Genomic DNA, 20,000 nt, shown 5'->3' with positions numbered 1-20,000 from the left:
TTTGTTTTGAACGTTCATCAGTATTATAATCAAAAAGAGAAATATGAACGTTAGTTTTTACTGAAATGATCAAATAAAGTCAACATTTCACTGAGCTGTGTGGGGCTTGTTCAACTTTTAAAAGATGTTTGAATGGTGATATACAGTGATAGGTGTTAAGGACTAACGTTTATAATAAATACATTTGTATTGATTTTAAGATATTTTCATACAATCCTACGTATTGGGATCATTTGTATTAATGTGGACCGGAGGGAGAGGGTGACGAGCATAAGTTTCACTTTCCTTTTTTATTTCAATTCCAACTTTGGTCATGAAGAATATGTTTCTCTGTTGTTCATAAAGCATAAAGCAACAGCATCAGAGCACGGTGCAGAGTCTCTAGATGAGTCCCTCGTTCTTATTAAACATCCATGTTGTAGTCCGCTGTATAGAAAACTGTAGTTTCCATAGTTTCCCCACAACAGCAGACGCACACAATGACGTCCGCTGGCGCATCATAAACACGTCGGATAGTGAAAGTGCATTCGGATTCTCTAAAGCACCGCAGTCTCTTCTCCTAAGTCCTTTTGAATTCTCCTATCCACTATCCCTTAACCCCGTGACCTTTCACTCAGAGGTCAAGGAATAGGAGATAGGGTTAGAACTTAGGAGCTGATTTTTGGATTATCGGAACGCAACCCCAGTTCACCTCTGCCGTTACGCCATTGAGCAAGGCACCGGACAACCCCCCCACTCCCATTGCTCCCCGGACGCTGTACAATAGCTGCCCACTGCTCCTGGTACTATGAAGGGTTAAATGCAGAGAGCACATTTCTACATGTGTGACCATTAAAGAGGGTTCCATCCCTCCCATTCTATTTAGGTAAAAAATACTAAGTCTCTCCCCCAAATTAAACTGATGAACTTAGTACATTCGCTCAAGTACTGTACTGAAGTTCCATTGTTAAGGAATTGTACATTGGGGAATATTTCTTTACAATATTCTGTCAATTTCTGTATGCACTTCTTGTACTATTTACACCTCACACTTGTATTTATGTACAGTACAGAGAGATTACAATGAATTGTTGATGAGGATAGTTTTTTTTACTTTATATTTGCATTTTCCTGCTTTGTCTGCACAGCCATTTCCATCATGATAGATAAAAGTCTAACTTATCTTATAACTACACATACATAACTCCCACATCTACAAGCTACACCTGCTTATTGTCCATGTGTCCTTCCTTCCTCTCCACCTCTCCTCCTCTCCTCCTTGCCTCCTCTCCTCCCCCCTCAGGTTGTATCTGCGAGGGTACAGTGGTACAGCGGGGGGGCAGAGCAGTTTGACCCCTCATGGGACCGGGTTCAGCACCAGAGACCAGGACCACGACAACTGTGACCACTGCAAGTGTGCCCTGATGCTGACCGGAGGTAACAACTACCTCCTCTCTCCTTGTCCATTGTCATAATGTTTTCTTGTGTAACCATTAGCCAATCAGCAACCAAGGTAACCCCCCCCCCCCCCCCCCCCCTTATCACCTGAATCTCCTCCTAGAGCACCATTGAGTTCTTTGTAACCAAATCTCTCTCAGAGGGGCGTGGGGAGGGGCTCCTTATTTTCATCGAAAGTAACAGACAGAGAATCAGCACTTTGGAAACAGGGCTGAAACAGAGGGGATTATGGGTAATGCTGGAATGATCTGCTTGGTGTTTCAGCCAATCAGAGACAGGTTCTGTATATATCTGAGACCTGTAATATATTGTTGAAAAAGAGTATAATAGGGGACCTTTAAGATGATATTTCTCTAGTATAAAGACCCTCCCCTCTCCCCCTCAGGCTGGTGGTTTGACGCCTGTGGTTTCTCCAACCTGAACGGGATTTATTACACCGTCGGCCACAACATCAGGAAGCTCAACGGCATCAAGTGGCATCACTTCAGAGGGCCGAGCTACTCCCTGCAGTCCACCTCCATGATGGTACGCCCCTACGACTTCTAACATCACCCCTCCACCTCCATGATGGTACACCCCTACAACTTCTAACATCCCCCCTCCACCTCCATGATGGTACGCCCCTACGACTTCTAACATCCCCCCTCCACCTCCATGATGGTACACCCTTACGACTTCTAACATCACCCCTCCACCTCCATGATGGTACGCCCCTACGACTTCTAACATCACCCCTCCACCTCCATGATGGTACACCCCTACGACTTCTAACATCACCCCTCCACCTCCATGATGGTACGCCCCTACGACTTCTAACATCACCCCTCCACCTCCATGATGGTACACCCCTACGACTTCTAACATCCCCCCTCCACCTCCATGATGGTACGCCCCTACGACTTCTAACACCAGCCCTCCACCTCCATGATGGTACGCCCCTGCGACTTCTAACATCACCCCTCCACCTCCATGATGGTACGCCCCTGCGACTTCTAACATCCCACCTCCCCTCCACCTCCATGATGGTACGCCCTTACGACTTCTAACATCCCACCTCCCCTCCACCTCCATGATGGTACGCCCCTGCGACTTCTAACATCCCACCTCCCCTCCACCTCCATGATTGTACGCCCTTACGACTTCTAACATCCCCACTCCACCTCCATGATGGTACGCCCCTACGACTTCTAACATCACCCCTCCACCTCCATGATGGTACGACCCTACATCACACTTCCTCGTCTGCAATACTACGACTCAAAAGCATCCAAAAATGCATCTCTTGTGATGTGAAACTTCTAAAAAGACACCCATCGGCTCCAACATGGTACAACCCGGACTATCCCTCAGGTGTTAAAACCCCTCCGCCTCAGATTTATGTTTCCCAAAGTCTTGCTGGATATATTATCTTCTGTCTTCTAGAGATATTGTTTTAGTAACTGATCCTGGATCCAAGGGGTCGGGCTGAAAAACAAGTTGGAAGGTTTTTTCATCCAAAGTATTCTGCGAATCGCCTTTCCTTATCTACAGATATTTGATTTGAACAGAAATAAGGGAATGAAACTGCCATACAAGAAAAATTAAAAGCGTTTGGATATTTCCTCTCAGCCGCTGCTTCCCATCAGTTTCGGCTCACATGAATGGATACTGCTTTAAGAACGTATACAATTATAGGACCTAATATTTGAATAATAGTGATAAATAAACCTACAGCTGATTTACAGACGTCTCTTTCCCAATGTAAGTCAATGTTGGACTGACACTGAAGTTGTAGTACTAGTGTACGGCCACTAGGGACATTAAGGATTGGCTTTACCACACTCAGAGGTCATCATAGAGAGGTGGGAGATATAAGTAAAAAAAGACCGAAAGCAGCTATTGAAGATTGTCAAAAGAGATTTAAAAAAACATGAAAAGCTCACGTCCCACCTCCACACGGGTGACCAATCACTGCGTTACAAACCGGACACAGTCTCCATCCTCGAAGTGAGCATGAAGGAAAGCTGCATTGAAGTGGTGTCTGAAAGCCTTTAACCATGTGACCAGAGTCTTTCTGTCTGACTGCGGACAACGTGCACACAGAAGAAGAAAAGGACCTGTACTGTTTCAAAGTATGCTCATATGAACTTGACTTTAGCCGGACTAGGAGACTTCTGATGTGCGAGGAAAGTGCTTCGATGAGAGAAGTCAACTCACTCTAAAGTGCTTTGAAACTTTCATTTTGACTTTGTTGTTATGAAGCAAACAGGAGGGCCGCTGTATATTATACATATACAAGTCAATATTTAACACAAGTTGAAACTCTGAAGATTATCAGCAACGCTTTCTTCTTCAAACTCTCTTGTGGTTCATGGACGTTTGAGAAGACACCTGGAGAAATGATGTATGTTAATGATGTAACAGACTTGTACATAATAAAAGGAAACTAATGAATGATTGACAGCTTGACATTATGGTTTAAATGAATATTAAGGAAATGAACCATAAGAGCAAGCGGAGTGACTCTTTCTGATGGATCAGTAATCACATTTGTACTCAAGGTCCGACATATCAACACTTCAATCACCTCTGTTTTGTATATCTGAAGAAAAGTTAGAAATGGACACACTAAAAAGTCCAAACTGAAAGTGAGTGCTTCATGTTGGAAATACAGTCTGGATTATGAGCAAAGACATTGAACGTCTGCACAACTTTTCACTATAATCCATTTGAAAGTTGTTGACATATTTCACTCGATTATGCTCCACAGAGAAGGCTGGATGAGCCACGAACTATAACAGATGTATCCTCTGAGGAGCATGAATGTTTGACACAACAGTCGTTGAGATATTTAAGTCTGGAACAAAGTGGTGGACCGCGCATCTAGCATGAATAAAAACTGCATGTCCCAGCTTCCTGTGCTCATTTATCTTTCGCATGCTGAGTTGAATACCGTTTTGTTTAGACAACAGTCATAGGGGTTTATGAAACGTGTGTGTGTGTGTGTGTGTGTGTGTGTGTGTGTGTGTGTGTGTGTGTGTGTGTGTGTGTGTGTGTGTGTGTGTGTGTGTGTGTGTGTGTGTGTGTGTGTGTGTGTGTGTGTGTGTGTGTGTGTGTGTGTGTGTGTGTGTGTGTGTGTGTGTGTGTGTGTGTGGGTGGGTGGGTGGGTGTATGAGCAGCAGATATTCTGGTTGTAAACGTTTTTTTTTATCATGCAGCATTCTCCTTTAAAAAACACATGAATACAGTTTTTCAGAGAGAAGAATACTTTATGAAAATGCACTTTACGGAACAGCAGGCGGTGGGGTTTAACAGATTCATCTACTCTCTTTGTTTCAGTGTATTGTTTGATGTTCTGTGTTTCAAGATACTGCAAAAAAAACGCTAATAAATGTCACGTTTTCAGGCTTTTATTCACTCACTGAGTGTGAAGCGAAACATCCAACCAACTGTAAAGAGTCTGCAGCATGTTGTACAATAAAGTGTCTATCAATGTTAACAAATCCGCTTTCCAAAAGTGATTTCATAAAGGTTCACTGATGGCATTTTGCATGTGTTAAATTCATCTGTTTGACAGCTTTCATTAAATATACCTATGTTATTTGTGAGATGTATACATATTGTTATAAAACATATATTGTTAAATAAACTCAGAGGGCATTTATTCAAACTAAACCCCCAGAGAGAAGAAGTCATTTTTAAGAAAATATACTTAACCAATGCCAAACAATATAAAGAAACATGGAATAAATAACAAATAGCCAAACATAGAGATAGTCACGATAGACATAGAAAGAGACATGCAAATCAAAAATGATGAATATGAACTAGACATTAATAAAAAACAACATGATCTACAAATTGATTTCTCGAAATTAGCTAAATAAACTACAAACACATATATTATTTTTTTTCAAGTCTCTTTAACGTACATGTTTAGAAGATCAGCATGTTCTACATTTGTACTAAAACTTGTTAACGCATAAAAATATCAGTTATCAGATTAAATGGTTAATTAAGACATTTCCCATAGCTGTAAAAAGGACATTTCTGCACTTGATTTAAAAACGCAGCGGAGATAAAGGTTTGGAATTGTGAAGGAAAATAATATGCAGTCATCTAATCAGGATGATTCTGTTTTCATTATATAGTTTATTCACACTTGAAAAACTACAAATAGTGATATTACTAATAGAGCCTGTGTGTAATAATGAAAACTGTTGCAAGCATTTCAACGGTGCAGTTCTCACTCCCCAGTGATGCTCTGCCTTCCTCTGGTGGCCACTCTGTGTAAATGCAACCTGTTTAATTACAGCAACGGTTTATGTTGCTATAAGAAACTAAAAATATGTGTGTAACTCCTGTGATGGAAAGTAACCAAATTAGAAGTAATATAAGATTCATATTTTTTATACTTATTCACCTGAATGAATGCAGTCGTATCTCACACGTCCATGACCTCACCTGCCCCTCTGATTCACGTTTCTCTGTCATTAATTCTGTCCCTCGCTCTTGCTCGCTTTTTGCTCTTGCTTTTTGTCCTAGTGGCTCTTGGACCTCTTGGACGGAATTCAAAGTTAAAGAATGGAATATTAGTCCGACGGTGTTGTTATCAGCTGTTCCACCATGGTTGCTACCTCAACCTATAGTAGATTTGTCACTAGTGAAACGGGTACATTCAATGAAAAACAAATTCAATGTACAGGCTTATGTGAACACTGTTCTACATGAACAATATGGGCACTTTATAAAAATATTTACTGATGGATCCAAAAATCCAGAAAATGGTCTAACTAGTTGTGCATTTTATGTTCCTGAGTTAAAAGTCAAAGCGGGAAAGCGTACAAGTGATCACATTGCAGTATATACAGTAGAGATGATGGCTATCTCTCTAGCACTTCAGTGGGTAGAGGAAATACAGCCAATGCGAGTGGTCATTTGCTCTGACTCCAGCGCGGCTCTGGAGAGTATAAACAACTTCTCTTCAGAATGTCGTCAGGATATTTTACATAAAATTTTACAAAGCATGTTTAGGTTAGTTCATCTGGGAATTGTTGTTCAATTTGTGTTGGTTCCAGCGCATGTGGGTATTAGAGGGAATGAAGTAGTGGATCAACTGGCAAAATGTGGTTTGAAAGCAAACCAGATTGATATTATGGTACCCATCAGTAGAGCAGAAGTGAAATCTTTTACAAAAGTGGTTATCAAGCAACAATGGCAAAAACTATGGGACAGTAACACCAAAGGAAGACATTTATATCAGATACAAAGGGAAGTAGGAGCAGGAAGCACGTGGGGGAGTAGTAGAAAAGAACAGAGCATTAACAGCAGGATCAAATTGGGACACTCTGGACTAAACTCATCACTGCATCTGATTGGAAAACATCCAAATGGCAATTGTGATGGTTGCCAACAACCAGAGACAATACATCATGTATTTTTTAGCTGCCCGGATTATAACAGACAAAGATTCATTCTGAAAACTGCACTGGAACAACTCAACATCAAGGACATGGATTTCAAGGCAATATATGAAAGTAAATCAAGAAATGAAGCAAACAAGCTGATCTTCAAATTCCTCAAAAGCACTGGTCTGAGGATAAGGATTTAATATGAACATGTAATAACTCAACAGTAGGTGGCGATATATGCTCCAAGTGGAAGCGATTCGCCATTAAAGAAAAGAAGAAGAAGAAGAAGAAGAAGAATTCTGTCCCTCTGCTGCTCCAGTAGAGCTTCTCTTCCGGCAGAATAGGCTGTTTGTGTGTGAAGGTCGTGAGTCCAACCTGTGAGTATCTCTTAAAATACTAATATTTATATATTTTCATCGATTTTAAATGATATTGTGTTTCTCTTTCAAATGAAAAAACATTCCTATATGTTACTATTTCTCCTAAATGTTGCCGTTTGGTTCTGTAAAGCAGTTCGCCGGTTTAGCTTACGTTAGCTCATCGTGCTGCTGTTAGCTCAATGCTAAATGCTAAACAACTTTCAATGATAAATGCTAACCGAAAGCTCGTCACTTATAATGGCTATACATTAGCTTAATGCTAACAGATTGTTCGTTACTCAAAATGACAGTTTCATATTAGTCAAGAATACATTTTAATAATAACGTTGGCTTGTTATGTTTGTTAAAGAGTTAACATGTCATAGTACCAAAACAGGAAGCCATTCTGACATTGTTACTTTGACCTTCTACTGTAAATAGGTCTATACTTGATATTTATTGTTCTTATTTGTATTATGTGTATACTTTATTCCAACTTTTTGAATATTGTAATACCTGAATACACTGCTGCTTTAACAAAAATAATCTATCTATAATGACCCTCACTATGCTACACCTGTTAGCTCTTCCTGCTAATAACTATTTACAAAACACATGTGTACTAGTCCTATAATAATATTGTATGTGCAGTGTTACACCTGGGTGTGAAACAGGGGTCATTTTCATGTAATCAAGTAACTCACAGAAAGAGAGAGATGTCACGTGATCAGTGCAGACATGACTTGGCAGCAGTGAGTGATGGTGACCTGCCTTCAGGGACACATATTTATATTCTCTAGGAAATGTGTCCTGTCCTTAAAATGTCTAAACAAAGTAAGAGTTGCATCCGAATTTGGAAAATAAGCTTCTTCTAGGTGAGTTGAGATTTATGACCTTCTGGCTTTTTGTTCTCTAAGTAATGTCACAAATACAATCCAATATCAGATTTTGTATTGGCATTCTTAATACATTGTTGAATATGGAAAACAAGATTCAATGCTTTATCATCATGAGCTCAGCAGCTACAGTGTAGACATCGCAATGCACAGCTGAAGTCCCAGACTCCTCCAACAGAGCAACATGAATATAGATATATTAATACACCCATCCAGTCCCACTTCTCGTGCTGAAACCTACCAATCAGAGTATATATATATATACACAAATTGAATAGAAAAAGTGCAAGAAGAGTCGATTACAAGCAAATGGAATATGATATATTGGATAAATAATTTTAAAGATGCAAACAGATGAATGTTATGGATGCACTTTAAAGAGTCCAGGTGTTTCATAGTCTCACGGCCTGTGGGATGAAACTGTCTCTGAGTCTAGGTGACATTAGTGATGTGTCGGTTGCGAACGAGCCGATTCTTTTGAACGGCTCTTTGGTACGAACGAGGGGAACCGAGTCTTACTTGGGGAGAGCCGTTCTTTTTCTCGTTCAATCGTTGGTCCGAACTCACTGCCTGCCAAAATCCACTCGCCTTTTTAAAAAGCTTGATTTTGTTCCCCAAACGTATTCTGTGAAGGGGTGGGTCTTAAGTGAGTACGCGCGAGAGAGAAGTCATACGTAGCGGTACAGGACAGGTAGACAACGCTTCTTTCAGATGGAAAATGAGCCAAACGCAAAAACGCAGCAGCACTTGGATGCACTTCAACCAAAACCCAGGCAGTGATGAAGCGCACCATTTGTAAAGGCAACACATCCTTTAAAGCAGGGTCAACTAATAATCTCCATCACCACTTAAAAACACAGTATCTCATTTTAAGAGTTGTGTGAATTTCATTCAAGGCAAGGCAACTTTATTTACTTAACACACACAGAGGGCAAATTCAAAGTAGAACATTCACTGACATGAATGACATGGATATGGCGCCACCTTGTGTCGTGTTTGCAATGCAGATTATTGACATTAGGTCTGGCAATACAGTCAATCATTATCCTGGTGATTATTTCGCAGATAAACCTAGTAGCCCCGCCCCTTTGAAAAAAACGGTTCTTTTGAAAGGAACGGAGCCATAAGATCCGGCTCCCTTCAAAGAGCCATCATTCCCATCACTAGATGACATTCACTGCAACTTGTGGAGCTTTGTATATTTTAAAAATGTCATATATGTTCATTCCCATTTATTTCAATGTAGTCTTTGTGCCTTCTCCGTGCGGTGCATTGTCAGCTACGTCTACTTCAAACACTGCTTTTATTTATTTGTGTCTATTTTTAATAATGCCGCTAGAGATGCGAAGAAAAGGCTGTTATACCTATGTAGGAGGACAGTAAATACATTCTGAATATGATTGTGAAATCATGGCAAGCATGAAGAGGCATTCACTGATGATGATGATGATGTCATACATGTGCAACACATCAGTTACACTTTGTTGTCATTGCACATGTGTTTATCCGTCACATGCCAGTCAGAAAACCGCCTCGTGACTTAAAGTTACATTGTGATTCTTGGGATTACTCGATATGTTTCTGCAGGTATCAGGATGAGTGCGTCCTTATTTCTTCACACCTCAGCACAGATCATGTTTATTTTTAAACTCATGCTGGGTATATCTTGCGGTCACTCCTTCCAAAACAATCCAAGATATTTGTACCAAGACCTTTTTTGTTTTTATATAAAAATACCATCTGGTAATATTTCATCACCAGGTTTTAAAAACGTCCAAATATTGTTTTCAGTATCTGCCTTAAATATAAAGTCAGAGTGCACCAAACATTGACCAAATATCTTGTACTATTTCATTTGATTACCGATGCAAGGTGGAATATTGTATAAAGGAATGGTCTCAATGTGTCTTTACTCTGCGTAAAACACACTATTATTCTTTCTATTTTAAATACACATTACCATATTGAGTAAGTACTTCTTCTTTTCTCTACAGGTGATCCATCATGTCTCTGCAAAAGCCACTGATGAGGGGTTTGCTGGCAAAGCGTCTGAGGTTTCACGTTCCCATTGCGTTCGCTCTGTCCATGCTGACGGCTGTGGGCTGGAAGGTGAGACAGAACCTTAACTCGACACTGATTTACACACAGAAGTTAGTCAGCATTAAACACTTCCTGTATCCTAGTGTTTGAGTCATGTGACCGTGTTGTAGTTCTTTATAGCCCAACATTAGCCACCTTTAGCTTAGCGGTGGTGACCTGAAGTCATGTGACCGTGCTGTAGTTCCTTTATAGCCCAACATTAGCCTCCTTTAGCTTAGCGGTGGTGACCTGAAGTCATGTGACCGTGCTGTAGTTCTTTATAGCCCAACATTAGCCACCTTTAGCTTAGCGGTGGTGACCTGAAGTCATGTGACCGTGCTGTAGTTCTTTATAGCCCAACATTAGCCACCTTTAGCTTAGCGGTGGTGACCTGAAGTCATGTGACCGTGCTGTAGTTCTTTATAGCCCAACATTAGCCACCTTTAGCTTAGCGATGGTGACCTGAAGTCATGTGACCGTGCTGTAGTTCTTTATAGCCCAACATTAGCCTCCTTTAGCTTAGCGGTGGTGACCTGAAGTCATGTGACCGTGCTGTAGTTCTTTATAGCCCAACATTAGCCACCTTTAGCTTAGCGGTGGTGACCTGAAGTCATGTGACCGTGCTGTAGTTCTTTATAGCCCAACATTAGCCACCTTTAGCTTAGCGGTGGTGACCTGAAGTCATGTGACCGTGCTGTAGTTCTTTATAGCCCAACATTAGCCACCTTTAGCTTAGCGGTGGTGACCTGAAGTCATGTGACCGTGCTGTAGTTCTTTATAGCCCAACATTAGCTACTTACTTCAGAAATCCTAAAGTGTCTTAACATGTGGAGATTGTCCTGCTGAACTAAACGTGTAAGTATCATAAACGTTTGTTTGACACAGAGATTCTTTTCTGAAATAATCCATCATCACATGGAGAACTCCCAGTGGCTTTCTATTGAGGGAACCAGGAAGATGCTAACTTAAGGATCAGCCTAAAAACATACGTCTCTGCCTCCTCTATTGACACGATGGAAGGAACAACATCAGCATCTTGACCCACTTACCCTTTAGCACACTAATGGCAGGAAAACCACTAAATCTCATGGAATCTAATCCGTCGTATCAATGAAACTCTGAGGACAGAATTTAGTAGTAGAAGTTTAATGCTAACAATTGATCTTTTCTGACTCTCTGCTCTTTTTGCAACCTTTTCTCTTCGTTGTCTCCCGGCAGTACGGAGTGACCGAGCCGAGGAAACAGGCGTACGCTGAATTCTACAAGCATTACGACGCCACCAAAGAGTTCAACGCTATGAGGGAGGCCGGCATCTTCGAGAGCGTGAGGCCCAAAGGAGAATAAAACCATGTGAGCGTTTTATCAAGAAGAGTAAAGTCTTGATGGATTCAGTAAACCATCACAGTACCAGGAGCAGTGGATATCTCCTTTAACTTAGATATAACATTACGGGTTGTCAGAAACATTAAACGTAGTTCGTACAGAAACATAATAACTCTCAGTATTATCAGATGTTTGTCTCTAATGATTGCTTTCTGTTTTCTTCCTGCAGCGCTTCTCCCCGTCACTCTTTCCTGTTCTGAGGATGAAGTTCCTTCTTTGGATGTTATTTACTGATTTAGATGTGAACACCGCTATGCTGTTCTGTTCCTCTAAATAAAATATTCTATTAATGTGTAAAGTGTCTGTCTTCAGAACATTAGCATGTCTCATCTCTGTGGGCCCATTGCATTTGGCAGGCGGTACATTCCCACATACTCTGGGGTTGTCCTGTGTTTTAATCACTATTCCTATTGCACAGAAGAGTGGGTTATATATCACACATATAAAGAATCAATACAAATATATGTTGACGCTTGAGGTAGAGTTGGAATACAAAGAGGTGTAAATGCACTTTGTGTAAGCACAGTAATTGATTTAGTTCAACTTTCAATGATATCCGTCATTGAACCGACGCATTCTGGTTCTCGGACAAAATGACAACATTTACTTCAAGTCAAGAACACCTCTGCGTGTGTTTTGGGTCATTGTAAGTCAGTAGAGTCAGGAGGAATTCTTTGTTTCTGTTTTAAGTTAAAACATTTTTTTAAAGTGCAGTGCCTGTGCCATGCTGCTACATTTTCTATTAGAAGTCTACTAACATGTCCAAATCGCACATCTTGACACCAAACCGGTGTTCTTGTTCATGACATTTCTTAGTGCACGCTATTTTTCAGAACATTTTTATGTTATACTTTTAAAAGTGGTGGGAACAAAATGCGCCATTTCAAAAAGTGATGCCTATGCTGAAGGGTTAAGGGTAAGAGAAACCAGGAAGATACTTTTTAAATATTTTGGGGGAAATGGGGCTGATTGGATTTCCATGAGTGCTGATAGGATGACATGGTGACTCACACTCTTGTACACTTGGTGGCGGTAATGCACCTTAAAGTTGTTTGCAATCTGCCAATAAGCGAGGGAAGAAGAAGTCAAATGACCAATCAACATAATTCCACAACTAACAGCTTTGGGAGGATAGGAAATGCTGTATGCTAAATAAATGCATCTCTGTGCGTGTTAGATGTCAGTCCCTCTGTTCCATCATACCTCCGTGGAGACTTTAATAGGCCAACAATCGACACAAGTCTGCAGCTTAAACTGAAAAACAAACCAAAGCAATCACCAGTTGGAATAATCGCACAAAAACCTATTGACCAACACAAAAATAAAGTGTTTATCTTCACGGATAGCTCAAAAGACCCAGAGACCGAAACAGGTGTTCTTTATCCCTCAATTGAGGCGTGTGGCGCAGTGGGTTGTGCGTCGGTGTTCGGATCTAGGGGTCACAGCAGGTTCAAACCCCACTGCAGTCAGCATGTCGTTGTGTCCCTGAGACACTTCACCCCAAATTGCTCCTGTGGGGATTGTCCACAGTATTGAATATGTAAGTCGCTTTGGATAAAAGCATCTAACAAGTGACATGTCATGTCATGTGAAGGAGCAGTAAAAACTCACATCAACTCAGTATTCACTGCAGAGTGAATATGCTGAACAAGTGTTGACTGTCATCAAACATTCAAATCAAGACTCCTAAAACAATTATTAGCCGACTACTCTAACTAACCAACACATGGGTATAGCTGCTGTTTTTCTCTTTTTCTTCTAATGATTTTTGTTTTCTTTTTCTTTTGTAATCTTTATCCGGTCATTGTGTCTTTGAATTGACTTTAAAATTATCCTAATCATCAGTTTACTTAAAAGTAGGATGAGGAATGAAACGGTCTTGTTATCTGAACATGGACTTGTAGAAATTAAAAAAATATTTGTTATACTTTATTATTTTTATTTTCACCCTGGAAATGGGTGTATGTATATGTGTAGAAATGTATGTGTATGATGTGTATAATTGTGTTCATCTGTGTGAGTATTTAATTATGGAATTATCTTGTTTTACTTTATCCTGCAACAGGATGACTAACGGGAGGGCGACCTATAAGCTGCTTTCTGCTCTCCCGCTTCGACTAATTTAGTTTGTTGTTTTGGATGTGTAAACTGTCTAATTGTGAAGTAGTAGAATAAATAATAAAACCCATTTTAAAAAACAACCCAGAGTTCTAGTAACACCTGACAGCCTAGCAGCTCTGTGAAGCTTGACATCTGGGAGGTCGGTATGCAGGCAAGATATTGTCTACAAAATCTTGCACTTGCTAGTTGGGTTACAATCGTTACAATGTAGGATTTGACATCTCCTTCCTTTGGGTTCCCGCTCATGTTGGGGTGGAAGGGAATGAGGAAGTAGACAAATTAGCTAAACTATCGTTAAAAAGACAGTAAACAGACATACAAATACCATTAAGTAAAACAGGTTAAAAGTTAAAACCATTATTAATGTTAATGGTAATCGGAAACCGTCAAACATGTCAGAGGAAGTCTTTAAACTGCTGAAAAAATTCTTAAATGCAACCGGAAGAATTTAGTTCTATTTAAAAAAAAAAATCTTATTTGGTTATCAACACCTTTCATTTTTACGAGTGCCTTTTTCCCCCCGCTGCCAATCTACTGCTCCATACTCCAGTCCAGTAGGTGACGGTAATGCGCCCATTCCTTGGTGGCCAACCGCGAATAAACCCCGTAGAAGAAGAATAAAATGACCAATCAGATGCGTCCCCCAGAAATCAACGAAGAAGTCGTTTTCAGGCGCGAATCTTGTATCCTTTGGATAAGCGTTACTGCATTTTCTGTATTTTCTTGGAACTAAACTCTACGGAAATGGCTGATCTCACCTTTCCCGTGTATTCGGCGGATGCCATAGTTAACTTCTTTCGAGTTGAAGTGTTGACCGGACAGGAGGCCAAACAATTCAGTAAGAGCGATCTTATCCCTGTTCCCAAGGTAATGCCCGTTTACTGTTATTACTGTGTGGGATGTATACTGTTGGTTATGTTATTCTATCCAATAATGACCGCCTTGCTGCACATTATCCAGCTTATTACACGGCCACATACTAAACAAACTATCGACTCGACAGCCAATATTAATGGAAATTATTGTATTGACTGGGAAATGATCGTATTTTATCTGCGAAGAAAACAAACTCCGTTCAACGGCGCACCAACGGACCAACCGAATATTACTCAGAAAGTACACAGTAAAAATACTTGATTGTACTTGTGGTTCTAGTCCAAGTAGTACTGAGTCGAACAGTATCAATTTCACTAAGAATTTATGGCAAAAAAAATATTTTACCTCATCAAAGAGAGCAGAACACATGCATTATTGTAGGAGGGGAGTTTGACAGAGAATAATGAAGCAGTGGCTGGTGACTGTTCACGTGGGCAGCAGATTGAGGCTGTGTCATATATTTATGAATTAATAAATGCCCACACCGGGTTGTATTTTGGACGTTCTGCCTCCTTGCTTGGTCGGGCCTTTCGCAAAGCCACGCCCCCCCCCCTTGGTTACTGTTGCTAGTCCGACAAGCTGAGAGCCAGATGCGTTAAACAAAGCCATAATGGAGGGTCTCCGTAACGTCGGAGTCGCCTTAACAGACTCATTTTGGAGCAATAACGCAGCAATATCCTCCAGGTCCCGACAAAAGGGGCTACAATACGCTATGGAGGGTTATATCCACAGTATAAACATTAGAAAAGAGGGAGGCACAACATCAATAGAGGCACTTGCATACAGGTCGCAGTGCAAGAGTGAAAAACCACATGAGCTGTATGTCAAATTCGACGGAATTATTATTATTATTATTTTGGAATAAAACAATACAATCACAAGAGGCATTACATGTTGTAGTTTGTCTAAAGTTAACTACCGTTTCCTTGGTGGCTTTCTGCATCCACCTTGTTGTTCCTTTGTGGGGGTCGGGGTGCCCACTTGTGCAGCAGGATTAGGGAAGTCGGCAGTAGGCTTTCCATTAACAAAATGCTACAAAGATTAAAGCAAAATATAAATGAATGATTGCCTGTTGGCTTTCTTGTTTGTACTTTGACCACAGGTAGACTAATAACGGAGCTCAGCTGTTCAGACATTATTATGCATCAAGTGATATACATGGTCAAAACGACCGAGAAGCACACAGCTTACAGCTGTAGTCGTGTGACTTTAGCTAACGTTAGTTAGTGAAATTAGTTAATTAAATTAGTTAGTTAATTTGTGAATGTAATCTTTGCTAGCTAGCTAGCTACGTTAGCACGTATTTACCTTGGAGCAAACGTATTTGTGTTTGAAATTGTAACAATCATCATTGTTACAGCAGACTAGGGCTGTGCGATTATGGCAAAAATCATAATCACGATTATTTGGGTCAATAATTGATATCACGATTATTAAAAACGATTATCCATTTACTTTGAAAACATCCATTTATTGAAAACATTTTTTTGAACCGTATGTTTTTAACTGTTGATTACCCTGAACTTTAAGTATAATTCAGCTGAAAAACCAATGAAAGAAATAATTAAAAAAATATATAATCGTTTTATTTCGATTAAGTTGTTTTCATAATCGTTTCAAGCCAAAATCGTAATTGAGATTAAAATACGGTTAATTGAGCAGACCTAAACACAGATGACTTTGCACAGAACCAGGACCCTTGAACCCAGGAAGGGGACGTCTCTACACTGACAGTATGAACAGGAGCAACTATTAAAGAAACCAATTACTGGCCTCTATGTTCAAACCCTAAAATAAGATAAGACTTAATTTATACCGAAGGAAATTGTTGTGCCAGAGTTACAAAGATACAATAAACACAGCAGCATAATACAACTGTACACTGACAGTGCAGTAAAAAGAACAATTAAATAACTACAGGATAGACGGTCACATAATTAATGTAAATATTAACAGTATTTAGCATCTAAGTAACCAATCAGATCATTAACGTGTTGCTCTTCTCTCCCTTCAGCCCGAGTCCATTCAGACGCTCTACATGAGAGTTTTACACATGCTGTACCGCTTCAGACCCGAGTTGCACTGCATGGTAAGTGCTGCCAGGCTATGGGATTAGTTTTGTATCATAAAGATAAAGCAACACTTTCTCAGAATAAAACAAAACTATGAGTTTAAAAGAAAAAAAACGAAGTCAAGCAAAATAAAATAAATTTCAAAAATAAAACTGTAAGTTGCAAACATCATTTGTGTAATCATGTAAACTATAAGTATTTTTTTTTATTTCTTTGAACATAGGTTTTTTGCAGTTCTTGTTTCTTCTTTCTCAATGATCAGACTTTTGCTCTCTCTGCAGCTCTTCTCGTTTACGCTCCCTCATTTTTTGTTTGAGATTTTGACACAAACATCCTAGGTGGGCGGGACTTTCAGGGGTGCGTCCCCCTTGGCTACTCAGTTTTTGAGTGACAGCCCAATACACCACAGATCATACAGTGCAACTCATGCAGCAAACTCCGGAGTCCACTCGGCCACGTTAGTGTTTGTGTTATGGATCTAAAGGTAGCAAAAGCTAACTTTCATAGCACTGCTTTACTTCTCACTTACCACAATAAAGAAATGGACTGTATAGCACAGCACAAACAACACAAATGATCAATACTTACATTTTCACTTGTAGTATAATTAGGGCTGTCAGTCGATTAAAATATTTAATCGCATGATTGTCCATAGTTAATCGCAAATGTTTTATCTGCTCTAAATGTACCTTAGAGGAATATTTTTCAAGTTTTTAATACCCTTATCAACATATAAGTGGACAAATATGCTTTATGCAAATGTTTATCATTTGAACAATGACAAATATTCTCTTGAATATTAAACACAACAACCTCTGAACATTACAAATATTCGCCTCAATTCAACCTGGAACTGTGTGTGTGTGTGTGTGTGTGTGTGTGTGTGTGTGTGTGTGTGTGTGTGTGTGTGTGTGTGTGTGTGTGTGTGTGTGTGTGTGTGTGTGTGTGTGTGTGTGTGTGTGTGTGTGTGTGTGTGTGTGTGTGTGTGTGTGTGTGTGTGTGTGTGTGTGTGTGTGTGTGTGTGTGTGTGTGTGTGTGTGTGTGTGTGTGTGTGTGTGTGTGTGTGTGTGTGTGTGTGTACTTTTCCCACAATGTCCCTCTGTCTGGCTACCTGCATAAAGTCAAGTGCTCGGCGCAGTTGTGGCGAAATGTCACTCCTCTGTTTTCATTTAAACAGCTCCTTATATCCGTTAGCGCAGCTAGCTAGAACCAGATGCTAACAACAACAATACACGTAAGGTCTCTCTCTCGCGCCACACATACACAAACCCTCCCGGTCCTCCCGATGGCCAGTCGGTGCCTGCCGGTGAGCGTGGAAGTGTGGTCTGCCGCTAGCGGGCGGCAGGAGCGGGGCTGTCAGCATCAGCTTGTAGATGGTATTTTAAACTCGACGCGCTCTGAAACTACGGGGCGGCCGAGGACACAAAATACACATGCGTTAAAATAATTAGTGGCGTTAATATTTTTTTTTGCGTTATTAACGCGTTAACTTGACAGCCCTAATTATAATAGTTGAAATGCTGGTTATTCTGGGGGTGTTCTATCCACGCTCAGGCAGCCACCGCACCGCAGCTGCCTGCACTGTACAATCGCTGGAGGACTGGGCTGTCCCTCAAAAACTGAGTAGCCAATGGGGACGCACCCCTGAAAGTCCCGCCCACCTGGGAGGTTTGTGTCAGAATCTCAAACAAAAAATGAGGGAGCGCAAAAGAGAAAGCTGCAGCGAGAGCAAAAGTCTGATCATTGAGAAAGAAGAACTGCAAACAAAAACCTGTTCAAACAAAGAAAAAAGTCTTATAGTTTACATGATTACACAAATGATTTGTTTGCAACTTATAGTTTTATTTTTGAAATGTATTTTATTTTTGCTTGACTTCGTTTTTTTTTTTTTTTTTTAATTCATAGTTTTGCTTTATTCTGAGAAAGTGTTGCTTTATCTTTATGATACAAAACTAATCCCATATCATCCACAGGTAACTTCTAATATGGATATTTCTGCTGATGGCAATAATGACCTCTTCTCATTGTAGTACAGATACATTGTCATTTAGACTATAGACTTTCTTCCAAGCCAATAAAACAGCTGACTCTTCAAAATAATAATGATGATGATAATAATACAAGTTTTAAGGAATAACATCGAACATTTTTAATTGCAATTTAATACAAAAATAAGTACTGTGGTCTTTCTAGTCAGCTTGCTGCTCTTCTTCTTCTTGACATGACTTTTGTCACAGGTCCCACTTTCGGTGAACATCGCGAATCCTCAGTATTACGAGCCGACTCTGGCCATCACCAGCTTCTTCATGCTCATGTGAGTACTTCTCATCTGGACACAACACAACATGTGTCCCCTCTTCTTCATGTCTCTTCTACATCAACATGTGTCCCCTCTTCTTCATGTCTCTTCTACATCAACATGTGTTCCCTCTTCTTCATGTCTCTTCTACATCAACATGTGTCTCTCTTCTTCATGTCTCTTCTCACATGTCCCCTCTTCTTCATGTCTCTTCTACATCAACATGTGTCCCCTCTTCTCCATGTCTCTTCTACATCAACATGTGTCCCCTCTTCTCCATGTCTCTTCTACATCAACATGTGTCCCCTCTTCTTCATGTCCTTCTACATCAACATGTTCCCTCTTCTCATGTCTCTTCTACATCAACATGTGTCCCCTCTTCTCCATGTCTCTTCTACATCAACAGTGTCCTCTCTTCTTCATGTCTCTTCTACATCAACATGTGTCCCCTCTTCTTCATGTCTCTTCTACATCAACATGTGTCCCCTCTTCTCATGTCTCTCTACATCAACATGTGTCCCCTCTTCTCCATGTCTCTCTACATCAACATGTGTCCTCTCTTCTTCATGTCTCTTCTACATCAACATGTGTCCCCTCTTCTTCATGTCTCTTCTACATCAACATGTGTCCCCTCTTCTTCATGTCTCTTCTACATCAACATGTGTCCCCTCTTCTCCATGTCTCTTCTACATCAACATGTGTCCCCTCTTCTTCATGTCTCTTCTACATCAACATGTGTCCCCTCTTCTCCATGTCTCTTCTACATCAACATGTGTCCCCTCTGTGGAAAGAGACTCTGAAAGTTTCAGGAACAAAGATTCTCTCTCTTTTTGATCCATTTCTATAAAAACCTGTCTGAAAATGAGCTGATCAGATTTTACCCACTTATGATGTCATAACGATGTGATTTGTCTTGTGTAGCCAATCAGAAACCAAGGTAAGCCCCCCCACCTTATCACCTGAACCCCCCCCCCCCCCCGGCTCTTTTCACATTGCCCAGAGTCCGACTGGTGCTGCGTCATTGTGTCATCGTTCGCGTCATGACGTAACCGTTTGCGTGCTCATAAAGCCAAACCGCGCGGAAACCC

The 20,000-nt window shown here is 40.5% G+C and overlaps 3 protein-coding genes across 3 annotated transcripts in view; all 3 read left to right on the top strand.

Annotated features, from left to right (window-relative positions):
• Positions 1 to 3,875, top strand: part of angpt4 (angiopoietin 4) — a 57,113-nt gene extending 53,238 nt beyond the window's left edge. The window contains exons 9-10 of the mRNA XM_079684956.1: positions 1,283 to 1,416; positions 1,823 to 3,875. Coding sequence (XP_079541082.1) covers positions 1,283 to 1,416; positions 1,823 to 1,983 — 295 coding nt within the window. The 3' untranslated portion in view covers positions 1,984 to 3,875. The remainder of the gene's footprint in view (positions 1 to 1,282; positions 1,417 to 1,822) is intronic.
• A 3,205-nt stretch (positions 3,876 to 7,080) lies between these two features.
• On the top strand, positions 7,081 to 11,842 carry cox6c (cytochrome c oxidase subunit 6C). Its single transcript, XM_079685001.1, has 4 exons — positions 7,081 to 7,204; positions 10,077 to 10,191; positions 11,380 to 11,511; positions 11,714 to 11,842. The coding sequence occupies exons 2-3, from the start codon at positions 10,087 to 10,089 to the stop codon at positions 11,503 to 11,505; spliced, it is 231 nt and encodes a 76-aa protein (XP_079541127.1). The 5' UTR covers positions 7,081 to 7,204; positions 10,077 to 10,086; the 3' UTR covers positions 11,506 to 11,511; positions 11,714 to 11,842.
• A 2,458-nt stretch (positions 11,843 to 14,300) lies between these two features.
• Positions 14,301 to 18,939, top strand: nuf2 (UF2 component of NDC80 kinetochore complex). The gene is made up of 3 exons (XM_079685000.1): positions 14,301 to 14,532; positions 16,556 to 16,630; positions 18,851 to 18,939. Exons 1-3 carry the CDS (start codon positions 14,410 to 14,412, stop codon positions 18,929 to 18,931), a joined length of 279 nt encoding a protein of 92 aa, XP_079541126.1. The 5' UTR covers positions 14,301 to 14,409; the 3' UTR covers positions 18,932 to 18,939.
• The last annotated feature ends 1,061 nt before the right edge of the window (positions 18,940 to 20,000 follow it).

Source organism: Notothenia rossii (genome assembly GCF_949606895.1).
Source record: "Notothenia rossii genome assembly, chromosome: 5".
Taxonomy (NCBI): domain Eukaryota; kingdom Metazoa; phylum Chordata; class Actinopteri; order Perciformes; family Nototheniidae; genus Notothenia; species Notothenia rossii.
This window is presented reverse-complemented; position numbering and strand designations above follow the sequence as displayed.